This window comes from Dasypus novemcinctus, chromosome 12, assembly GCF_030445035.2.
Source record: "Dasypus novemcinctus isolate mDasNov1 chromosome 12, mDasNov1.1.hap2, whole genome shotgun sequence".
Taxonomy (NCBI): Eukaryota; Metazoa; Chordata; class Mammalia; order Cingulata; family Dasypodidae; genus Dasypus; species Dasypus novemcinctus.
This window is the reverse complement of record NC_080684.1, coordinates 59,252,346-59,271,218: the sequence shown is the minus strand read 5'-3', so window position 1 is coordinate 59,271,218 and position 18,873 is coordinate 59,252,346. Positions and strand designations below refer to the sequence as shown.

General features: G+C 36.5%; 1 protein-coding gene across 2 annotated transcripts in view; it reads right to left on the bottom strand.

The window, feature by feature from the left end:
• Positions 1–18,873, bottom strand: part of ZDHHC17 (zinc finger DHHC-type palmitoyltransferase 17) — a 224,584-nt gene that overhangs the window by 15,572 nt on the left and 190,139 nt on the right. For both annotated transcript variants that reach the window (XM_058308461.1, XM_058308462.2), the window contains exons 9-10: positions 15,935–16,077; positions 14,283–14,383 (exon numbers count right to left, since the gene is read on the bottom strand). In XM_058308461.1, the coding sequence (XP_058164444.1) occupies positions 14,283–14,383; positions 15,935–16,077 (244 nt within the window). The remainder of the gene's footprint in view (positions 1–14,282; positions 14,384–15,934; positions 16,078–18,873) is intronic.

Genomic DNA, 18,873 nt, shown 5'->3' with positions numbered 1-18,873 from the left:
TATGGGGGAAAGAAAGATACTGAACCCTCCTTTCACATCATTCATTATGCATAGTAGTGAAATGCACACAAATTAAGGATTTAGAAGACTATCTTTAATGATCTGCAAGAAACTCTTGTACATATGCACAAAAAAAGATGTGCATGAATATATTTAGCAAGATTGCTGGAATTCAAAGAAGTTGGTGATTGCATACCTGAATACAGAGGTTGAAAGCTTACAGGTTATTACAAGGAAACTGGAAGAGAGACACAGAAAATTAGTGAAGTCCTAAGACTTCATTCTTACTAAGTCTTGAGAATGATTATCTTCATTTTTAAATTGATCATTCTAGGTTCTGGAGGTTCTTCATTTATTTTGGGTTTAGTGAAGCTTAATTTTAGCTTTAAGAATTTACTGAAGAATTTGTAAAAAGGTTGTTCATAAATCTTTGGAAATGAACAGAAATTGTGAAAGCACATCACAGTGTTGTAACTAGCAATGCTAGCATATGGGTATGATAGTGGTTGAAAAGGAGTCTAAGGTCCTGTATGTTACTAGAAGGAAAGTTAAAAAATGTAACATGGGACTGTATAGCATAGTGAAACCCATGTGAAATATGAGTAAGAGTAATACTGCATATATAATACTGTTTTTCTTTGAAACAAAACAAATTCATGTTAATGTTGCCAAGATGTTATTATCAGGCAAAAATATAAATAAAGCAAAGTCTGTAAAGTAATGTACAGTAATATATTAATAGCCTTCCATTAAGGGTTTAAAAAAAGAAAATATACTACATGAAAGAAAACAGACAAAAGGTACTGCATGCGATGGACTTGGCCCAGAGGTTAGGGCGTCTGTCTACCACATGGGAGGTCCGCGGTTCAAACTCCAGGCCTCCTTGACCCGTGTGGAGCTGGCCCATGTGCAGTGCTGATGTGCGCAAGGAGTGCCGTGCCACGCAGGGATGTCCCTGCATAGGGGAGCCCCATGCGCAAGGAGTGTGCCCCATAAGGAGAGCCGCCCAGCGCCAAAGAAAGTGCAGCCTGCCTAAGAATGGCACTGCCCACACGGAGAAATCACACAAGATGATGCAGCAAAAAGAAACACAGATTCCCGTGCCGCTGACAACAGAAGCGGACAAAGAACATGCAGCAAACAGACACAGAGCACAAACAACTGAGGTGGGGGGAAGGGGAGAAAAATAAATAAATAAATATATGTATATTTTTTTAAAAAAAGGTACTACATATTGTTTGATTCGATCTATACAAGATCTATATATACAAATAAATAGATGGAAACAGAACAGCAGCTACGTATGGCAGAGAAAAGACAGAAATTGAGAGGTGATTATTAAGGGGTAGAGTTTTTTTTGTTTCTGAACAAAAACACTCTAATATTGATTGAAGTGATGAATCCACAACTCTGATTATACTAAATACTAAATATTACTTTGGATGGACTGTATGTTTTATGAATATGTATCAATAAAACTTATTTCAAAGAAAGAAAAAAAGTACTGAAAAGAATGTATTTTTGGACATACAATTTCTAATAACCTATCATCAATATTCCAATAAGCAGTTGATTGTACTAGCTATGGCAGTTAATTTTAGAGTTATTTAATTATTGTGAAAGAAGTATGGCCAATTAACAAAACTCTTAATATAAGTAAAAGGACAAGAAACAAAATAGTATCATTCATGCATCCAAAATCCAGAGAAACTCACTGCTAAAATTAGACATGCTCACTTCTAGCTCTTTTCCTTTGTGTGTATTCAAGTTAGAACCACTTTATGTAGGTTTTTAATGTTTTTTAAAATAAAATTACATAATTCCTATATAAAAGTTTTATACCTCTTTTGTTAGGTTTCAGAGAATCTTATTTTTTTCTATTGTGAATATTATCTAATTAATTAAAATTTGTGACTGGTATACAGAAATGCTGTTGACTTTTATAGTGATTATAATAACCTTGCTAAGCTCCTATTATATTTCTAATAATTTGTCTGGGACTTTTTGGATTTATGACATGGATCATCATTATGTGTGAATAATGAGTTCTGCTTTTCTTTCTATTCTTTTTATCACTTAATTCCTTAACTTATCTTATTGAGTGGCAAGGATCTCAGTATTGCGCGGAACAGAGGAAGAATTAGCATCCTTGTTTTGCTCCCGATTTTAAAGGGAACACATCTAGCACTTTACCTTTGACTAACTTGGAATTTAATAGATAAGCCTTCCTCTATTTTATGTTTACTTTTTGTGTTGTATATGGATTTTTTCCTTTAATCTCTTAATATTAATATATTAACAGATATTTCTAATGCCAAACCACTTATGCATGCTAAGAGTAAACAAACATGGGCATGATGTTTCATCTTTCTGTATATTCTTGGGTTCTTTCATTTTTAGTAGTTTTTCATCTCTCTTTGTGATTGGTGCTACCATATAATTTTTCTTTTATGTACTGACCTTGTCATATTTTGATATCAATATAAAGCAAGGTCATAAAATGGAGAATTGTTCTCTGAAGGGTTAAACTGAAACTATTGACTTCTTGAACATTAGACTTGTAATACCATGTTAGCCTACAGTTTGTTTTATATGAAGATTATTTTTACTACTAAACTTTGCTATCCAAATTAATTTTATAGTTTATGTTAAACATTTTTGTAATATACATATTGTTGTTCAGGTCAATTGTATACTTACATGTTTTAGAAATTTGTCCATTTCTCTATTTTCTAATGAGTTGATATTCTCTCTCTGATTTTTAATCTTAGTTGTTGTGTCCGTTCTCTCACCCCTAGAATATTTATTAGGGCTTTCTATTTTTTAAATTTATTTTGTTAGATTTTCAAAAATACTTTAATTTTTATTAATCCTTTTTTCCCTTTTAACAGAATAATAGTAATTTCAAGAATAAAAATCAGTACCTTATATTGTGAATCTCCTGCCTAAAATACTTGGTACTTCGATTATAACTTTTTTTTTTAAAGCTTTATTTATTTCTCTCCCCTTCCTGCCCGCCCCCCTTGTCTGTTCTCTGTGTCTATTTGCTGCATGTTCTTCTTTGTCCGCTTCTGCTGCTGTCAGGGGCAAGGGAATCTGTGTTTATTTTTGTTGCGTCATCTTGTTGTGTCAGTTCTCCGTGTGTGCGGCGCCATTCTTGGCCAGGCTGCACTTTCTTTCACGCGGGGCAGCTCTCCTTACGGGGTGCACTCCTTGCACGTGGGGCTCCCCTACGTGGGGGACACTCCAGCATGGCATGGCACTCCTTGCGCGCATCAGCGCTGCACATGGGCCAGCTCCACACGGGTCAAGGAGGCCTGGGGTTTGAACCGCGGACCTCCCATGTGGTAGACCACTGGGCCAAGTCTGCTGCCATTCTAGTAGAACTTAACTCTGTGCTCCTTTCTGTTCTCTTCCTTTAGGTTTCTTAAGCTCCTCTCCCTCACCTCAGAAGTTTAACACAGAAAAAAAAAAATTCCAAAATCATATTGGTGGTGTATGAATAAAACTGTTTAAAAAAATCATACTGGACCTAGGGATATAGTTTATAAGGTAAAAAGTGTGAAGTTTTTCTTTATATAATCAGATCTCAAAAATTTTTGATTTCAAGAATATCATACAGTGCTGACATGCACAAGGAGTGGCCTGCCACACAGGGATGCCCCCGCCTAGGGGAGCCCCACGCACAAGGAGTGTGCCCCATAAGGAGAGCCGCCCAGCACGAAAGAAAGTGCAGCCTGCCCAGGAATGGTCCCACACACACAGAGAGCTGACACAACAAGATGACGCAACAAAAAGAAACACAAATTCACGGTGTCGCTGATAAGGATAGAAGTGGTCACAGAAGAACATAAAGCAAATGGACAGAGAGCAGACAACTGGGGGGGGGGGGGTGGAAATAAATAAAAAATAAATCTTAAAAAAAAAGAATATCATACAATCACACACAATCAGTTAAAACAAGAAACTATAAATTATATATTTTACAGTCAATTTCAATACAAACTTAAAGGAGCCATATAAATAATAAGAAGCATTTATCTAACTTTTTACACATCAGGTATATCCTAAACTATATATATTCACCTTCTCAAGAACTCTGTGAAAGAGTACTATTATTATCTCTCTTTTACAGACAAGGTAAGCATAAAACATAGTATTCCATTCTAAAATTTTTATTTGAAAAATTAACAGTGAAATTTACATACTGCATCAAAACTGAATTATACATCAACTTATTTTAAGGGCAGAATTATTCAAATAGATTTGATCATCTTGGTTCTTCCCTTTAAAGTCTACCTCGCATATTCTCATTGCTCCAGCTCTGGAAAACTTGCATTGCTATTCTGTACTCTCTTCAAATAAAGAGGGGAAATTTAAATTATACTATATAATGATCTCTGGCATAAAATTTTCATTATGTGATAATTTAATAATTTTTCTACTTCTTTCCCTCCACTTAAATGCATAACTCAGATTAGGAGTATAGGGACAAACTAAAATTATTTTGAGATGTGAATATGATAGTTTTTTTTTTCCTTGAACATAAAATTTAATGTCCAATTTAGGAAACACAAAGTTAGGAAATATGTCTAGAATACTAAGATCATTTCACACACCAGTGCTTTTTATAAATTTAAAATAGATGAGGTAAAGAAAGCAAGCAGTTGGTTTTACATTTTAAATGTTCCAATAAGACTATTCTACTGCTTGATAAATATGGAGGAAGAAATTTCATGTCAAAGTATAACACAAGGACAGAATGAACTAGTGAAAACTGCCATATGGAAGAATTTCAATAGAAATGATTAAAGTATAAGGAAGTACTATGCTTTCTTGAAGTAATCACATAAAGCTGTAAAAATATAAATAATTACAAGTGTAGCTATGAGTCTGTGCCTGTCTCAAAAATAAAATAGGCATATTTTGTTTTGCAACTAAATTACAAAGCATTTAACAAAAAAGAATACAATATAAATATGGGAGACTGTCAAGTGAAACCAGGTATGAAGAAAAATAGTTTAGAACAGATACAAGTAATCTAAAACTTCATACCACGTGAAATAAGTTATATACTTTTTATAGTAATGTTTTCAAAAAATTTTTATTTAACATTTGTGAAACATGTTAAAATAAATCACACCTACTGATAAACTTTTTCTATATACAAATAAAATTTGACACTGGACACAGACATGCATACACACTTAAAATTTCAAATTATTATTACTTTTTATTAGAGAAATTATGGGTTTAAAGAACAATAATGATAAAATACAGGATTCACATATACCACCCCATTATTAACACCATGCACTGGTGCAGTGCATTTGTTACAACTGATGAAAGCACATTTTTATAATCGTACTATTAACTATATAGCCTATGGTTTAACTTACAGTACACTATTTTGTGCAGTTTCATATATATATATTTTAATTTTTATTCTAGTAATATATATATAATCTAAAATTTCCCCTAAACCACATTCAAATATATAATTCAATGCTTGGACTTTCGGGAAGATGGCAGACTAAAGAGATACAGGACTCTCTTCTTTCCCAGAAAAATAGCAGACAACAGGCAGAAACAGCCCGAAAAAATTTTCCAGGGTTTAGAACACCAGGGGAAGGCTGGGCATCACCCAGAAGAGTCAGAATTAAAAGAAAAGAATCGCAACTGTACAACTGTGAGTTAAAAAGGCAGCTGCTACTGCCGGCACCCTCCCTCACACTAAAGACAGTGTGGGGGATTCTCAGGCCTTAGGGCCTGGGGCTGCAGACAAAGGGGGCTTCAGGGATCCACCTCCCTGGAAAGGGGAGAGCAAGCAACACAGCCTAAGCTGACTCAAGTTTTTGACCTACAAATTTGGCCTGCTGTGTCCCATGAGTCCTTGCAGGCTGGGTAAGGCTACGCCATGTTTGCCTTGGGAGCTAGCTTGGGACTAAAAAGATCTGAGACTACAGAGATCTGATCCTCTCAATCTCCCTCTCTACTAACCAGGACTAATTGTTGAGGACTCAGAGGGGAGTGGGATTATTTCCCACCTGGGAGAAGGGAGGGAAATGCCAGCAAAGGTCAGAGAACTATCTGAGAAAAATTGAAATACTAGGCTCTTAGCCCCTAGGCAGGATCCTCTGTCACACTGATCCTGCCCATGTTGCAGCAAACATACTCCAACCAGGCTTTGAACTGAGGCTGTCAAGGAGCACCATCTATTGGCAGACGAAGGTACTGCATGTGAGGAAATTAAAAGTAAATAAGATTGTTGCTGTTTCACTGGGGAATGTGACAGAGCTCCCCCACCTAGTAACTCAGCATTCCCTCAATTGTCATGTGTAACTCTACTTACTATGACAATACCCAGCAAATATCCAAACATTTTTATATACCCAAATACATGCCCCGGAGAACTCCCTCCCAACCATGTATCCCTCATCAATGACACCCCACACCAGTGCTCCTCCACTGCCATAGCTGAACTCCTCAGTGATCCAAAACTTCTGCAAAAATGAAACCTAATGTATTGCCAAATTCAATTAATAGGAAAATAAAATAGTAATGATAAGTTTAAAGATTAGAAATAGAATACATACTAATTTAGAGAATTTAAAATAAAGTAAAAAATAAATTGGGGTTTTAAAAAATGAAATATATCATAAAACTTTTTGACATTTTGCCTTTCACCACTGTTAACAGGTGTTGCCCTGCATGTACAGTGGCAAGGCAGTCTCTTCCATTCCTTCCTCAATGTCTACATCTTTTTTTCTTTCTCAATTTTTGTCTTCAAAAAGTTTTAGATCCCAGTAAAGTCACATATACGATATAGGGGACTCACATATATCTAATATCAAACCCTTTTCCCCCTTTCCCTGCAATGATCTTTTTACATGTGTATATTTGCTACAGCTGATGTACAGATATTGAAACATAGCTACTAACCATGGTTCCATTATGGTTTACATTACAGTTTATATTTTAGACTGTACACTTTTCTCCCCCAAGTGCAAGGGCAAAGACCAGTGCAGAAGGATGGTCCAATGATGGGCCCCTGATACTGATGACTATGCTTATAAGCCTCTGTGCTTGAAATTTCAACTAGGCCTAGAGTTGCAGGGTGCCTAAGAGTTACCTCCTGAGAGCCTCCACGATGCTTAAATGTGGCCACTCTCTAAGCCAAACTCAGCATGTAAATGCATTACCTTCCCCCCAGTGTGGGATATGACTTCTGGGGATGAGCCTACTTGGAGCCAAGGGATTACTATCAATCACCAGTCGGTGTTGCAATGAGAAAAAGACCTTGAATAAAGGGGGAAATGGTAAAGACAAATCAGTTTATATGGCTAAGAGATTTCAAAATGAGTTGGGAGGTCATCAGAGTGGTCATACTTACGCACATCTCAACAGGATCCCAGAGACAGCCAAAGTAGATACAATCCCAGGTACTAGTGCTCCTGAGGGCTGTGGAGACACACATGTTCTCTGGTCATGGCAGATGGCTCTGGAGTTGAGTGCCTTGCCAGTGGGCCTTACTGTGGAATTTGTGCTCCTGAGTGTGATGGAGTTGGACTCAGATGTGACCTCTCTACACATGCCTCTTCTGTCACTTTTACTGAAACTATGGTTGGCACTGGGGTTGGTATATCCTCAGGAGACTTGAATCTCTGGACTGTCCCTATGCCTGCTGGGCCCTGAGCCTTAGCAGAGTTGCAACACCTACTCTCCGGTCCGTTGGACTTATCCAGGTCAGCTAACAGGGAGGTATGGATGGTCAACCACCACACCAGGGAACCAAGACGGTCTATAACTGCAAAGAGAAGAATTGCCTCCATGTGGGATCTAAGCCCCCTCTCTATTTAGAGGTGGAGTTGACATCACCATCCCAGGTCCACAGGACGGAGGAATAAATTATGGATTGGAGTGGACTTACTAGTATTCTACTATCGAACTATTGTGACAATGGAAGAAATTGTATCATTGTGTGGAGACAGTGGCCACAGGAGTTGCTGAGGGAAGGGAGTGGGAAGAAGAAGTGTGATAAGGGTGCATTTTTGGGACTTGGAATTGTCCTGAATAATACTGCAGGGACAGATGCAGTACATTATATATTTTGCCATAACCCAATGAATGGACTGGGGGAGAGTGTAAACTACAATGTAAACTATAATCCATGCAGTGTAGCAGTGCTCCAAAATGTGTTATCCAAATACAATGAATGTGCCATAATGATGAAAGAGGTTGTTGATGTGGGAGAAGGGGGTGGGGTAGGGGGTGGGGTATCTGGGAACCTCTTTTTTTAATGTAACATTTTTTGTGATCTATGTATCTTTTTAAAAAAAGACAATTAAAAATTTGCTAAGAAAAAGTAAGAGAGGCTTTTTCCGACCTTTATAGCTTCCTTTCCCAAGGCCCTAGGAAGCGAATCTGCAACCCATTACTGGGGTTAGAGCCCAGTTTTGAGCAACTAACAGGGGTAATCCTAAAGACTCAGGGTGAACCAAGAACAAAAGAGTAGCAGTAACACACATCCTCCTGTCACTAAATCCCTATGACAGAGAAATTGAGCATCTGAGTAAACTCACCATCCTAATCAGATACCTAGACATCAGCAAAAAATTATGAGCCATACTAAGAAAATCAAAGACATGGACCAAGGAAAGGAATATATCGAAGCCCCAGAAGATGCAGGATTTGAGACAATTAGTTAACAAGATGCACACAAATTTCCAAAATCAAATTAATGAGTTGAAAGACAATATGGCTAAAGAGATAAATGACATCAAGAAGACACTGAGTGAGCACAAAGAAGAACTGAATGTGAACAGATTAAACTCCGCAATCAAAAGATAAAGGCTGACAGAATAGATAAAAAAAAAATGAGCCATCCATCCGCTGCCTACAAGAGATTCACCTTAGACTGAGGGATAGAAACCGAATACAAAAGGTTGGGAAAAGATACTCCAAGCAAACAGTAACTAAAGATGAAGAGAGGTAGTTACACTAACATTGGACAAAACAGACTTTAAATTCAAAGAACTTATAAAAGATACAAAAGGACATTATATATTAATAAAAGGGACAATACACCAGGAAGATATAACAATCATAAATATCTCCACCTGGCCAGGGTGCCCCAAAATACATGAGGCCAACTCTGGCAAAACTGAAGGGAGAAACAGACATCTCTACAATAACTGTTGGAGACTTCAACACATCACTCAAATCTCTACAGAGAACTAGAAAGAAGATCAACTAGGAAAGAGAGAACTTGAACAATATGATAAACAAGACAGACCTGAAAGACATACACAGAAAAATGTACCCAAATTCAGTGGGTAATACATTCATCTCACATGCCCATGGATCTTTTTCCAGGACAGACCATGTAAGGTCACAATTCAGCTCTCAAGAATTATAAAAAAACTGAAATTATACAAAGCACTTTCTCAGATCTTAATGGAATGAAACTGCAAATCAATAATAGACAGGAAAGAGATAAATTCACAAATACGGGAGGCTAAACAAAACAGTCCTAAATAATCAGTGGGTCAAAGAAGAAACTGCAAGTGAACTCTGTAAATATAGTGAGACAAATGAAAATAACAACACAATCTACTGAGATACAGCAAAGGCAGTCTTGAGAGGGATCAAAGATCTAACTGAACAACCAAACTAGAAATAAGGAAAGTTTTACCTCTTCCATTCCAATTTGATACCTTTTACTTCTTTTTCTTGCCTAATTCCTCTAACTAGAACTTCTAGTGTTAATACTAAATAACAGTGGTGACAGTGGGTATCCTTGTTTTATTCCTGATCTTTGAGGGAAAGCTTTCGGTCTTTCTCCATTATGTATAATGTTAGTGTAGGTTTTTCAATATATATATATGTCCTCTACCATATTGAGGAATACTCTCATTCTGTTTTCTGTGTTTTTATCAAGGGGTGTTGGATTTTGTCAAATGCCTTTTCTAAGTCAACTGAGATGATCATGTGGTTTATTTCCTTTGCTGTTAATGTATTTTATTATCTTAATGGATTTTTTATGTTGAGCTACCCTTGCATACCTGAGATAAATCCTACTTGATCATGGTGTATAATTAATTCCCTTAATGTACTATTGTATTTGGCTTGCTAGTATTTTGTTGCATCTCTAAATATCAATCTGTAATTTTCTTTTCTTGTGATGCCTTTATCTGGCTTTGGTATGAGGGTGATGCTTACCTCATAAAATGAATTAGGGAGTAACCCCTCCTCTTCAATTCTTTTGGAAGAATTTGAGAAGGATTGGTGTTAATTTCTTCTTGTTTGGTAAAATTCCCCTGTGAAGCCAACTGGTCCTGGGCTTTTCTTTGATGGGAAGTTGCTGATTACAGTTAAATCTCTTTAATTGTTTCTGGCTTGTTGGTGTCCCAGATCTGTCTTAGACTGTTTTTTACTTCTTATGTTCTCTTTTTTCTTTCTGCTTCTCAGCCTTTACTAATTTCAATTGTTTTATCTTTGAATTTGCTGATTCTTTCTTCTGCCAACTTCAATCTGCTATCGAAACACCCTTGGGAATTTTTTGTTTCAGTTATTGTCAATTTCAAGGCTGGTTGTTCTGTTTGGTTCCTTCTTCTCTCTCTTTAATGACATTTCTTATTAAGCATTCATTGTTTTCTTGATATCCTTTAGTCTTTCTCTGTATTTTCCTTCATCTCCTTGAGTAAAGTGAAAATCATATTTTATAGTCTTTGTCAGTAGGTCCACAATCTGGTCTTCTTTGTTGACATTTTCTGGATTGTTATCCTCTCCCTTTAGATGGGCCACCATTTCCTGTTTCTTGTCTGTCTTGTAATCTTTTGTTGTACACTGTACATTTTAATATTTTTAAATGTTTACTCTTGGATTTATTCCCTGAGATGTCTGTTTCTTGAATTTGTAACAAACTGGTGATATGACAGATCTTCTTGAGTGTCAACCCTACTATCGGAAAGGCCTGCACAAACCAAATGCGAAGTGTAGGGTCTTCGCTGTCTTTTCTTGGCCTGCATCTTGTCCTGGGCTTGTGCTTACTAGTAGCTTAGGACTTACCTTGCTTACAGGAGTTTGAATGCCACCTGTACTTCCCAGGAAAAAAACTTTTCCTTTCTCTCAGGCATTCCCTGCTAGACTTAAAGCAAGTCAGTGTTTGTCTAGGCTATCTACCTCAATTGGTTCTTTTTCTTTTTCTTTTTTCCTATGTTCTCTTTCCATTCTCATTTGTGAGGAAAAATAATTTAGAAAAGTCATAATTTGATGGCACCAGTCCACAACAACAACAAACCCTAGTATTGTCAGAGGAATGGAAGAATTACATTTCAAGAGTAATAACAACATATCCTGGGATTGCCCAGTTTTCAATTAAAAAAGTATAAAATACCAAGAGGTACAGACCATTCATAGGAGGAAAAAGAATGTGCCAGAAAATGTACCTAAAGGAATCCATACAATAGAACTATGAGTCAAAGACTTTAAATCAACCATCTTAAATATATGAAATTAGCTAAGTGAATCCACAGAAAATGAACTAAGAGAAATTAGTGAAACATTATCTGGACAAAATTAAGAAATAGAAATTACCAAAAAAAGAACCAAGGAGAAATTGTGGTGCCACAAACTACAGTAATTCAAATGAAACACTCATTAGTAGGCTCCAACAGCATATTTGAACAGGAAGAAGAAAGGATCAGTAAACTGGAAGACAAAATAATTGAAATTATCTAGTGTGAGGCACAGTAGAAAAAAGTGAAAAACTATGAACATAGCCTGAGGGATCTGTGGCACACTATGAAGTGTACCAACATACACATCATTTTAGTCCCAAAATGACAAGAGGGAGTAAAAGGAGCAGAAAGAGAATTTCAAGAAATAATGGATGAAAATTCCCAACTCTGATGAAAGACATGAATATACACATCAGGAATCTATAGAAACTCCAAGCAGGACAGATGCTAACAGTTCTACTCCAAGATATTTAGACTGAAATTGTCAAAATCAAAATACACAGAAAGGATTTTGAAGGCAGCAAGAGAAAAGTGACTTGTCACATGCACAGTTGCACAGTAAGAATAAAAATAGATTTCTTGTCAGAAACCATGAAGGGCAGGAGACACTGTGAAGGCATATTTAAAGTCCTTGAGTGACTTAAGTTAAACCATAGACTATAGTTAATAGTATATAGGAATAACTATAAAAATATTCCTCCACTAAATACAACAAATGTTCCATACAAATGCAAAGTGTTCATAACAACATGGTATATGGGAATCCTGCATTTTACCTGTGACTGTTCTGTAAACCCACAACTTCTCTAATAAAAGATAACCTAAAATTTCCCGTTTAGCACATTAAAATACATAATTCAGTGTTGTTAATTATGTTTACAATGTTGTGCTACCCTACCACCATTCATTACCAAAACTTTTCCATCACACCAAACAGAAGCTCTATACAATTTGAGCACTAACTTCCATTTTCTTTTATTTTTTTAAAGATTTATTTATTTTATTTCTCTCCCCTTTTGCCCCCACCCCCCCAGTTGTCTGTTCTCTGTGTCTATTTGCTGCATGTTCTTCTTTGCCCGCTTCTGTTGTTTCAGCAGCATGGGAATCTGTGTTTCTTTTTGTTGCGTTATCTTGTTGTGTCAGCTCTCCGTGTGTGCAGCGCCATTCCTGGGCAGGCTGAACTTTCTTTTGTGCTGGGTGGCTCTTCTTACGGGGCGCACTCCTTGCGCGGGGCTCCCCTACACGGGGGACACCCCTGCGTGGCACGGGACTCCTTGTGTGCATCAGCAGTGCACATGGGCCAGCTCTACACAGGTCAAGGAGGCCCGGGGTTTGAACTGCGGACCTCCCATGTGGTAGACGGACGCCCTAACCACTGGGTCAAGTCGGCTTCCCCTAACTTCCATTTTCTATCCCCACACTGGCTGCTGGGGATATACTACTTTCTGACTCTATGACTTTGTTTATACTAATTGTTTCTTATAAGTGACATCATACAATATTTGGCCTTTTGTATCAGGCTAATTTCACTCACTCAACTGATTCTTATACTGCGTTCGTCGTCTCAAGCTGCTTTTGCTGGAAGGGAAAATTCTGGAAGGGGGGAACACCAGATAGGAATTTCCCAAGTCAGTCTTTTCCAGCTGGAACAAGGCGAGGGACCCACAAAGGGAGACAACTGCAAATTGCCCTAGGGAGAGGATGAGGGAGGGGTGCCAGGAGCTTCTTCCACAGCTCCCCAAGCTGTGCTTCCTTGACCTGCCCAGCAAATGCAGCCCTTCAACTGTTCTCTGTAGCTCTGAAGAAGGGTACCATCTTTAAGTGTCCTCCACAGCCTTGTCCAGGATGAGCTGGAACACGGCCATCCTCAGAGCTAGATCCCCAGCAGTCAGAAGTAGCTAATCAAGAATAGTCATCAGCAATTGGCCCATGCTCACCTGAATCTTGGGAAAGTGAGTTTTTATGTCCCTTTATGGCATCATCAAGCTACATCAGAGGCTGGTCTCCATTGCTGCCTGCCTTGAGAGTATTAATAGCCTCTTCCTCCCAATCAATCTTCCCTGAATGCTTTACAACGTTTTACTGGACTCTGGAGTTTCAAAATAGTTGATTTAGACAGTTCCTGTCCGTTGCTCTGGTGGAAGGACTGATTCCTGGAGCATCTTATTCCACAATCTTCCCCAAATCCTCCTCAAATTATTTTTAAAAAGTATACTACACTGAGGTAATTTACTGAAGTTAGAAAATGTATGGAGATATAGCATTAATGAGTTTGGTGAAGCAAAACTGATATAAAATATATAATATAGGGAAACAATTGTGATATTAAGAAAATAATTAGAGAAAATAGTTTGAAAGTAACACTTCAGTAGAGACGTTTAGAATCTGAGTTACAGAGTCATACATACAATGTGTTTCAACTCCACCTTTACCAATGATTAGTTGTGTGGCCTTGAGCAAGTATAAGAGTTTCCCTTTTTCAAGCTGGTATTATACAATGGAAATACAATACTAACAAGGTGTGGATTAAATGAGCATGTAAGACCTAAGAAAATGTCCTTTAAACAATCAGTAAATGGTGGCCATAATTATTATTGATATTAAAAGCAGCTTTCAAAAGCAATTCATTAAATATGGAAAATTTGTATACAGAATTCATAGTAGTTCACCCTTAGTACTTTAGTAAGCAAATCATAAATGGTTCAGTCCTAATGTTAAATAAGAAACAAAAATTGCTCTAGCTTTACAACCAAAGGATATCATTCCAAAACCAGAAGAACCACGTCACATACATCCAGAATTTGGTTGCCAAATATATTCCAAGGGGCAATGCACTATGCATTGAATGATCAAAAAAGGATCTGTAAAACACAAGTTTTACAAAGTTTGAGCTCTATATTTCATTATAAAAATGAAGATTTATTCATGTAATTGAAAATTAAACTCATTCTGCATAGTAAGCACTACAAGTCCAGATTGCTTAAATACTGATACTTTTCATAGTAATCAATAATAAATGAATTCACAGCTGAGTGACCCTTCAAAATACTGAACTGCCATCTGTCGTCAATACTTAAAATAATATTTCTTGTTCAACTTTAGTATACTCTTATTCTCTTAAAATTAATAATTCACTTGAGTAAACACTCTATTACCGCGCATATTATTCACCAAAGATGCATTAAAATTTTGAAAAATGAGTACAAAACAATCCTCAAATTTTTCTCTACGTTTCATCATTATCATTCCTTAAGTACGCACTCCAGTAAAGCCTGGGGTAGATCTTTTCACTGAAGTGGAATTTATGGCCTGTATTTACAATTTTTAAAACTCAGGCAAAAGAAATATTAATACATTTTATTAAACATAAACAGGATCAACCATCTATGCAGGTTGAGTAGGAAGTCAGGGTGACTTTTTGTTTAGAATATCTCTCTGAGCTTCAAGAAATACAAAAATGAGATTAATTACCTGGAATTAATCACCCTTCTTGAGCTAACATGTAAGTGATTTTCTAGTTTTTCTCACCTGTGTGTGAACTGTTTTCAGATTTCTTTTTCTAAAACACAGCTGAGAACAAGGCACTAAAGCAGGGGTTCCTAACCTTTTTTTGTCCCAAGGACTCCTATGCCAGTTATGTGAAAACCATGGCCCTCTTACTAAGTGCACACTATACTGTGTATTATCTAATAAATAATATCACACCTACACCAACACATCCCCACAAGAATAAAGTTTTTTGAATTTCAATTCAAGTTCATGGACCCCTGGTTAAGAACTCCTGCAATAAAGGAATGGAAATTAGGTAATAATTTTTATATCAGAGGAACCTGCCTTGGATTACTATTTGGGGAAACCCTGGGGCACTGGGACTAGGGATACGAAGAAAATGGAATGATTACAATCTTTAATAAAAAAGGGGGTAAGAGAGAATTTAAAAACTGTGCCTCATTATAATTAGGCTTCGACTCTACTCTGCTACTCAAATTAAATCACTTCTTTGTTTACTGTCTATGACCAAAGAAGATATAATTCTTGACTGAGCTATGGAAAGATTAGCTCAAGTATTATTACTACTCAGACATAAGCAATATGTCTATTACATTCAAAGGGCAACAAACCTAAATTCACTTTTAAAGAAATGTTTCAACTATTTCTAAAAATGGATTGAAAATTCTAAAAATTAGGTCCCAGACTTTCGTTACTAAAAGCAACTTTAGAATAATTTTAACAACATTAAAAAACATCTAAAAGATTTCACATTTTAACTTGTCAAAGTCCTTTAAACACTAAATTTAGTATCAAACATAAAGGCAGTTTTATAAACATAAAATACTACTTTTTATCCTCACAGGGCACAAATTATATTCTTTCATGCATAGTTAAAAATATAGTAAAAACAACATACTTACTTGGAAAGAAACTGTACTGTAGCCCAAACACCACCATACATTAGCCCTTTAATGAGCCAAGAATCAATATTTAGGTCTGCTATAAACCCAACCAGCCAAATGACTAGGAAAGGAGTTCCTAGCATTACCTTCTGTCGAAATTCCTATAAAGAAAAACAAATGATCAGTCAGAAAGTTTTGCATATTTCAAGTAACTACAAAGTGAACCACTGTTACCTCTGTGCAAACATGCAACAGGGATGGAAATTCATTCATTTAAACATGTCTACTAAGTGACAGCCACTATTCAAGGTGCTGGTCTCTGTTTTTGGAGATAGGCATTAAACAATTTTAAAGTATTTTTTTTTTTTGATTGTGGAAAATAAGTTATAGGAGTGGGTCCGATAAAGTCAGATACAGGGATAGCAGTAATACCTTCCAAAAAACAGCTAACAGTCTCTCTTTAGTTACCTAATGTGACAAAACTACATAAAATATTCCAGCTGAGGTCTGACTAAGAAAGCTCAGAATGGAAATACTACTTTCTTCATTAAATATATTAATCTTTCTGCAGACTAAGATTACACTTTTTTTAGTAACCCTTTCACACTACTGCTTCTAGTGAACTAAATATTTTTTCAAACAAATGGCCATGTTGATCTGATCTTCCAATTTAGCTACTGAAATTCATTTCCTGAAATAAATATATAATTTAAATTTGGACTAATAAACGTATTGATTACAGAGTTTAATTTTATACTGTAGTAAAATAACTAATCTTTCTAATTTTTTTCATCTCTTACATGTGTGATCTTTATATCAAGATATTAGAGGGAAACAGACTTTGGCCCAGTGGTTAGGGCGTCCGTCTACCATATGGGAGGTCCGCGGTTCAAACCCCGGGCCTCCTTGACCCGTGTGGAGCTGGCCATGCACAGCGCTGATGCGCGCAAGGAGTGCCGTGCCACGCAAGGGTGTCCCCGGCGTGGGGGAGCCCCACGAGCAAGGAGTGCGCCCGTGAGGAAAGCCGCCCAACGTGAAAAAAAAAAAAAGAAAGAGCAGCCTGCCCAGGAATGGCGCTGCCCACACTTCCCGTGCCGCTGACGATAACAGAAGTGGACAAAGAAACAAGACGCAGCAAATAGACACAGAGAACAGACAACCAGGGGAGGGGGGGGAATTAAATAAATAAATAAATCTTTAAAAAAAAAAAAGATATTAGAGATTTATAACTGGGAGAAGGAGAGAGAATGTATGGTTGAGGATGGATTGATGGGGAGAGAAGGTGGACATGTGCAGTTTGAAAAAGTACTTTCTAAAATAACTTTAATTTGGTTTGTTTGTAATAAAGGTATTTGTTCTCTCCTACCACTGTCCACTTTTCATTTTAAAATATATTAATATAATTTGCGTAACACTAGAATTCACCATTTTAATGTATGTTCTGTTTTTGACTAACATAATATTGTAGTATGATGAGCACCACAAACAAGATTTATCTATCAACCCACCAAATTCCCCTCTTTCCTCCAGTCCTGGCAACCACTGATGTGATTTTTTTCCCTATAGTTTTGACTTTGCAGGAATGACAAATAAATGGAATCATACAGAATGTAGCCCTTTAAATTGGGCTCTGGCTTCTTTAACTCAGATAATGTTTTTAACATTCATCTATGTTGTGTATCAGTAGATTGTGTATCAATAGCTTGTTCCTTTTTTCATGCAGAGTAGTATTCTACTACATGTATGTACCACTGGGTTATTTCCAATCTTTGATAATTATGAATTTAGTCATTATAAACATTTGTATACAGGTTTTTGTGTGAATATAAGTTCATTTTATTGGGTATATAAATCTGAGTGAGAAGTTTAGGTAAGATTATCTTTAAATTTTTTCCAAACTGTCATTTAATATATACATGATGACATCATAAACACATAATGGTGATAAACACTGCCATATAGATATAAGAAATCTATTTTCTCTAATGTTTTATTATGGAAATTGTCAAATGTACAGTAAATTTGAAAGAATTTTATAGTGAATATTTGTATATTAAAACATTCAACAATATAATTTTTAATTAATTTTTAAATTTTGAGATAATTACACAACCTGCAGTTAAAAAATAATAAAGATCCCATGTACCCTTTACCTGGACTTCTCCAATGGTAACATTTTGTAAAAGGGTAGTACACTATCACAGCTAGAATACTAAAAATGATGCAGTCAAACTGGAAAACATTTCTAGCCCAAGAATCCCTCTTGTTGCCCTTTTATAGCCAATTTCCTCTAGCCCCCACTCCTCACCCTAACCCCTGGCAATTACTAGTCTGTTCTCCATTCCTCTAATTTTGTTGTTTTGAGAATGTTATATAAATGGAATTATAGAGTACATAATCTTATGAGATTGGCTTTTTTTCACTCTGGAAATTTATCCAGGTTGTTGGGAATATTAATAGAATAACGTAGGTGTCCTTCAGTGGATGGTTAAACAAACTGGACAGCCATACTATGGAATTAATAATTGTTTTTGCTATTCAGTTGCCTTTGCCTTTCCATATAAACTGCAGAATAATCTTGTCTATATATACAAAAGAAATTTTGCTGGGATTCTGATAGGAATTGCATTGAATCTGAGTATCAATTTGGGAAGAAATGACATTTTCTGTGTTGTGTCTTCCAATCCACGCACACATTATGTCTCTTATTTATTTAGCTCTTCTTTGAGTTCTTTCATCAGTCACCTGCTTCCAATATATAAAGAAGGGGCAGTCATAGGATAAACATTTCCATTTCCATAAGAAGAAACTGGAAGGAACACAGGGGTCTACCAGTCCTAAACAATTACAAACCTCTACAGAGCGTACTCTATTAGACTTCTAGGTCTAACAGAATGATGCTTTGGCTTAGGGTCCTGTGGCAGTTGATATTCTTTATGAATTCCAAAAAGAGATTA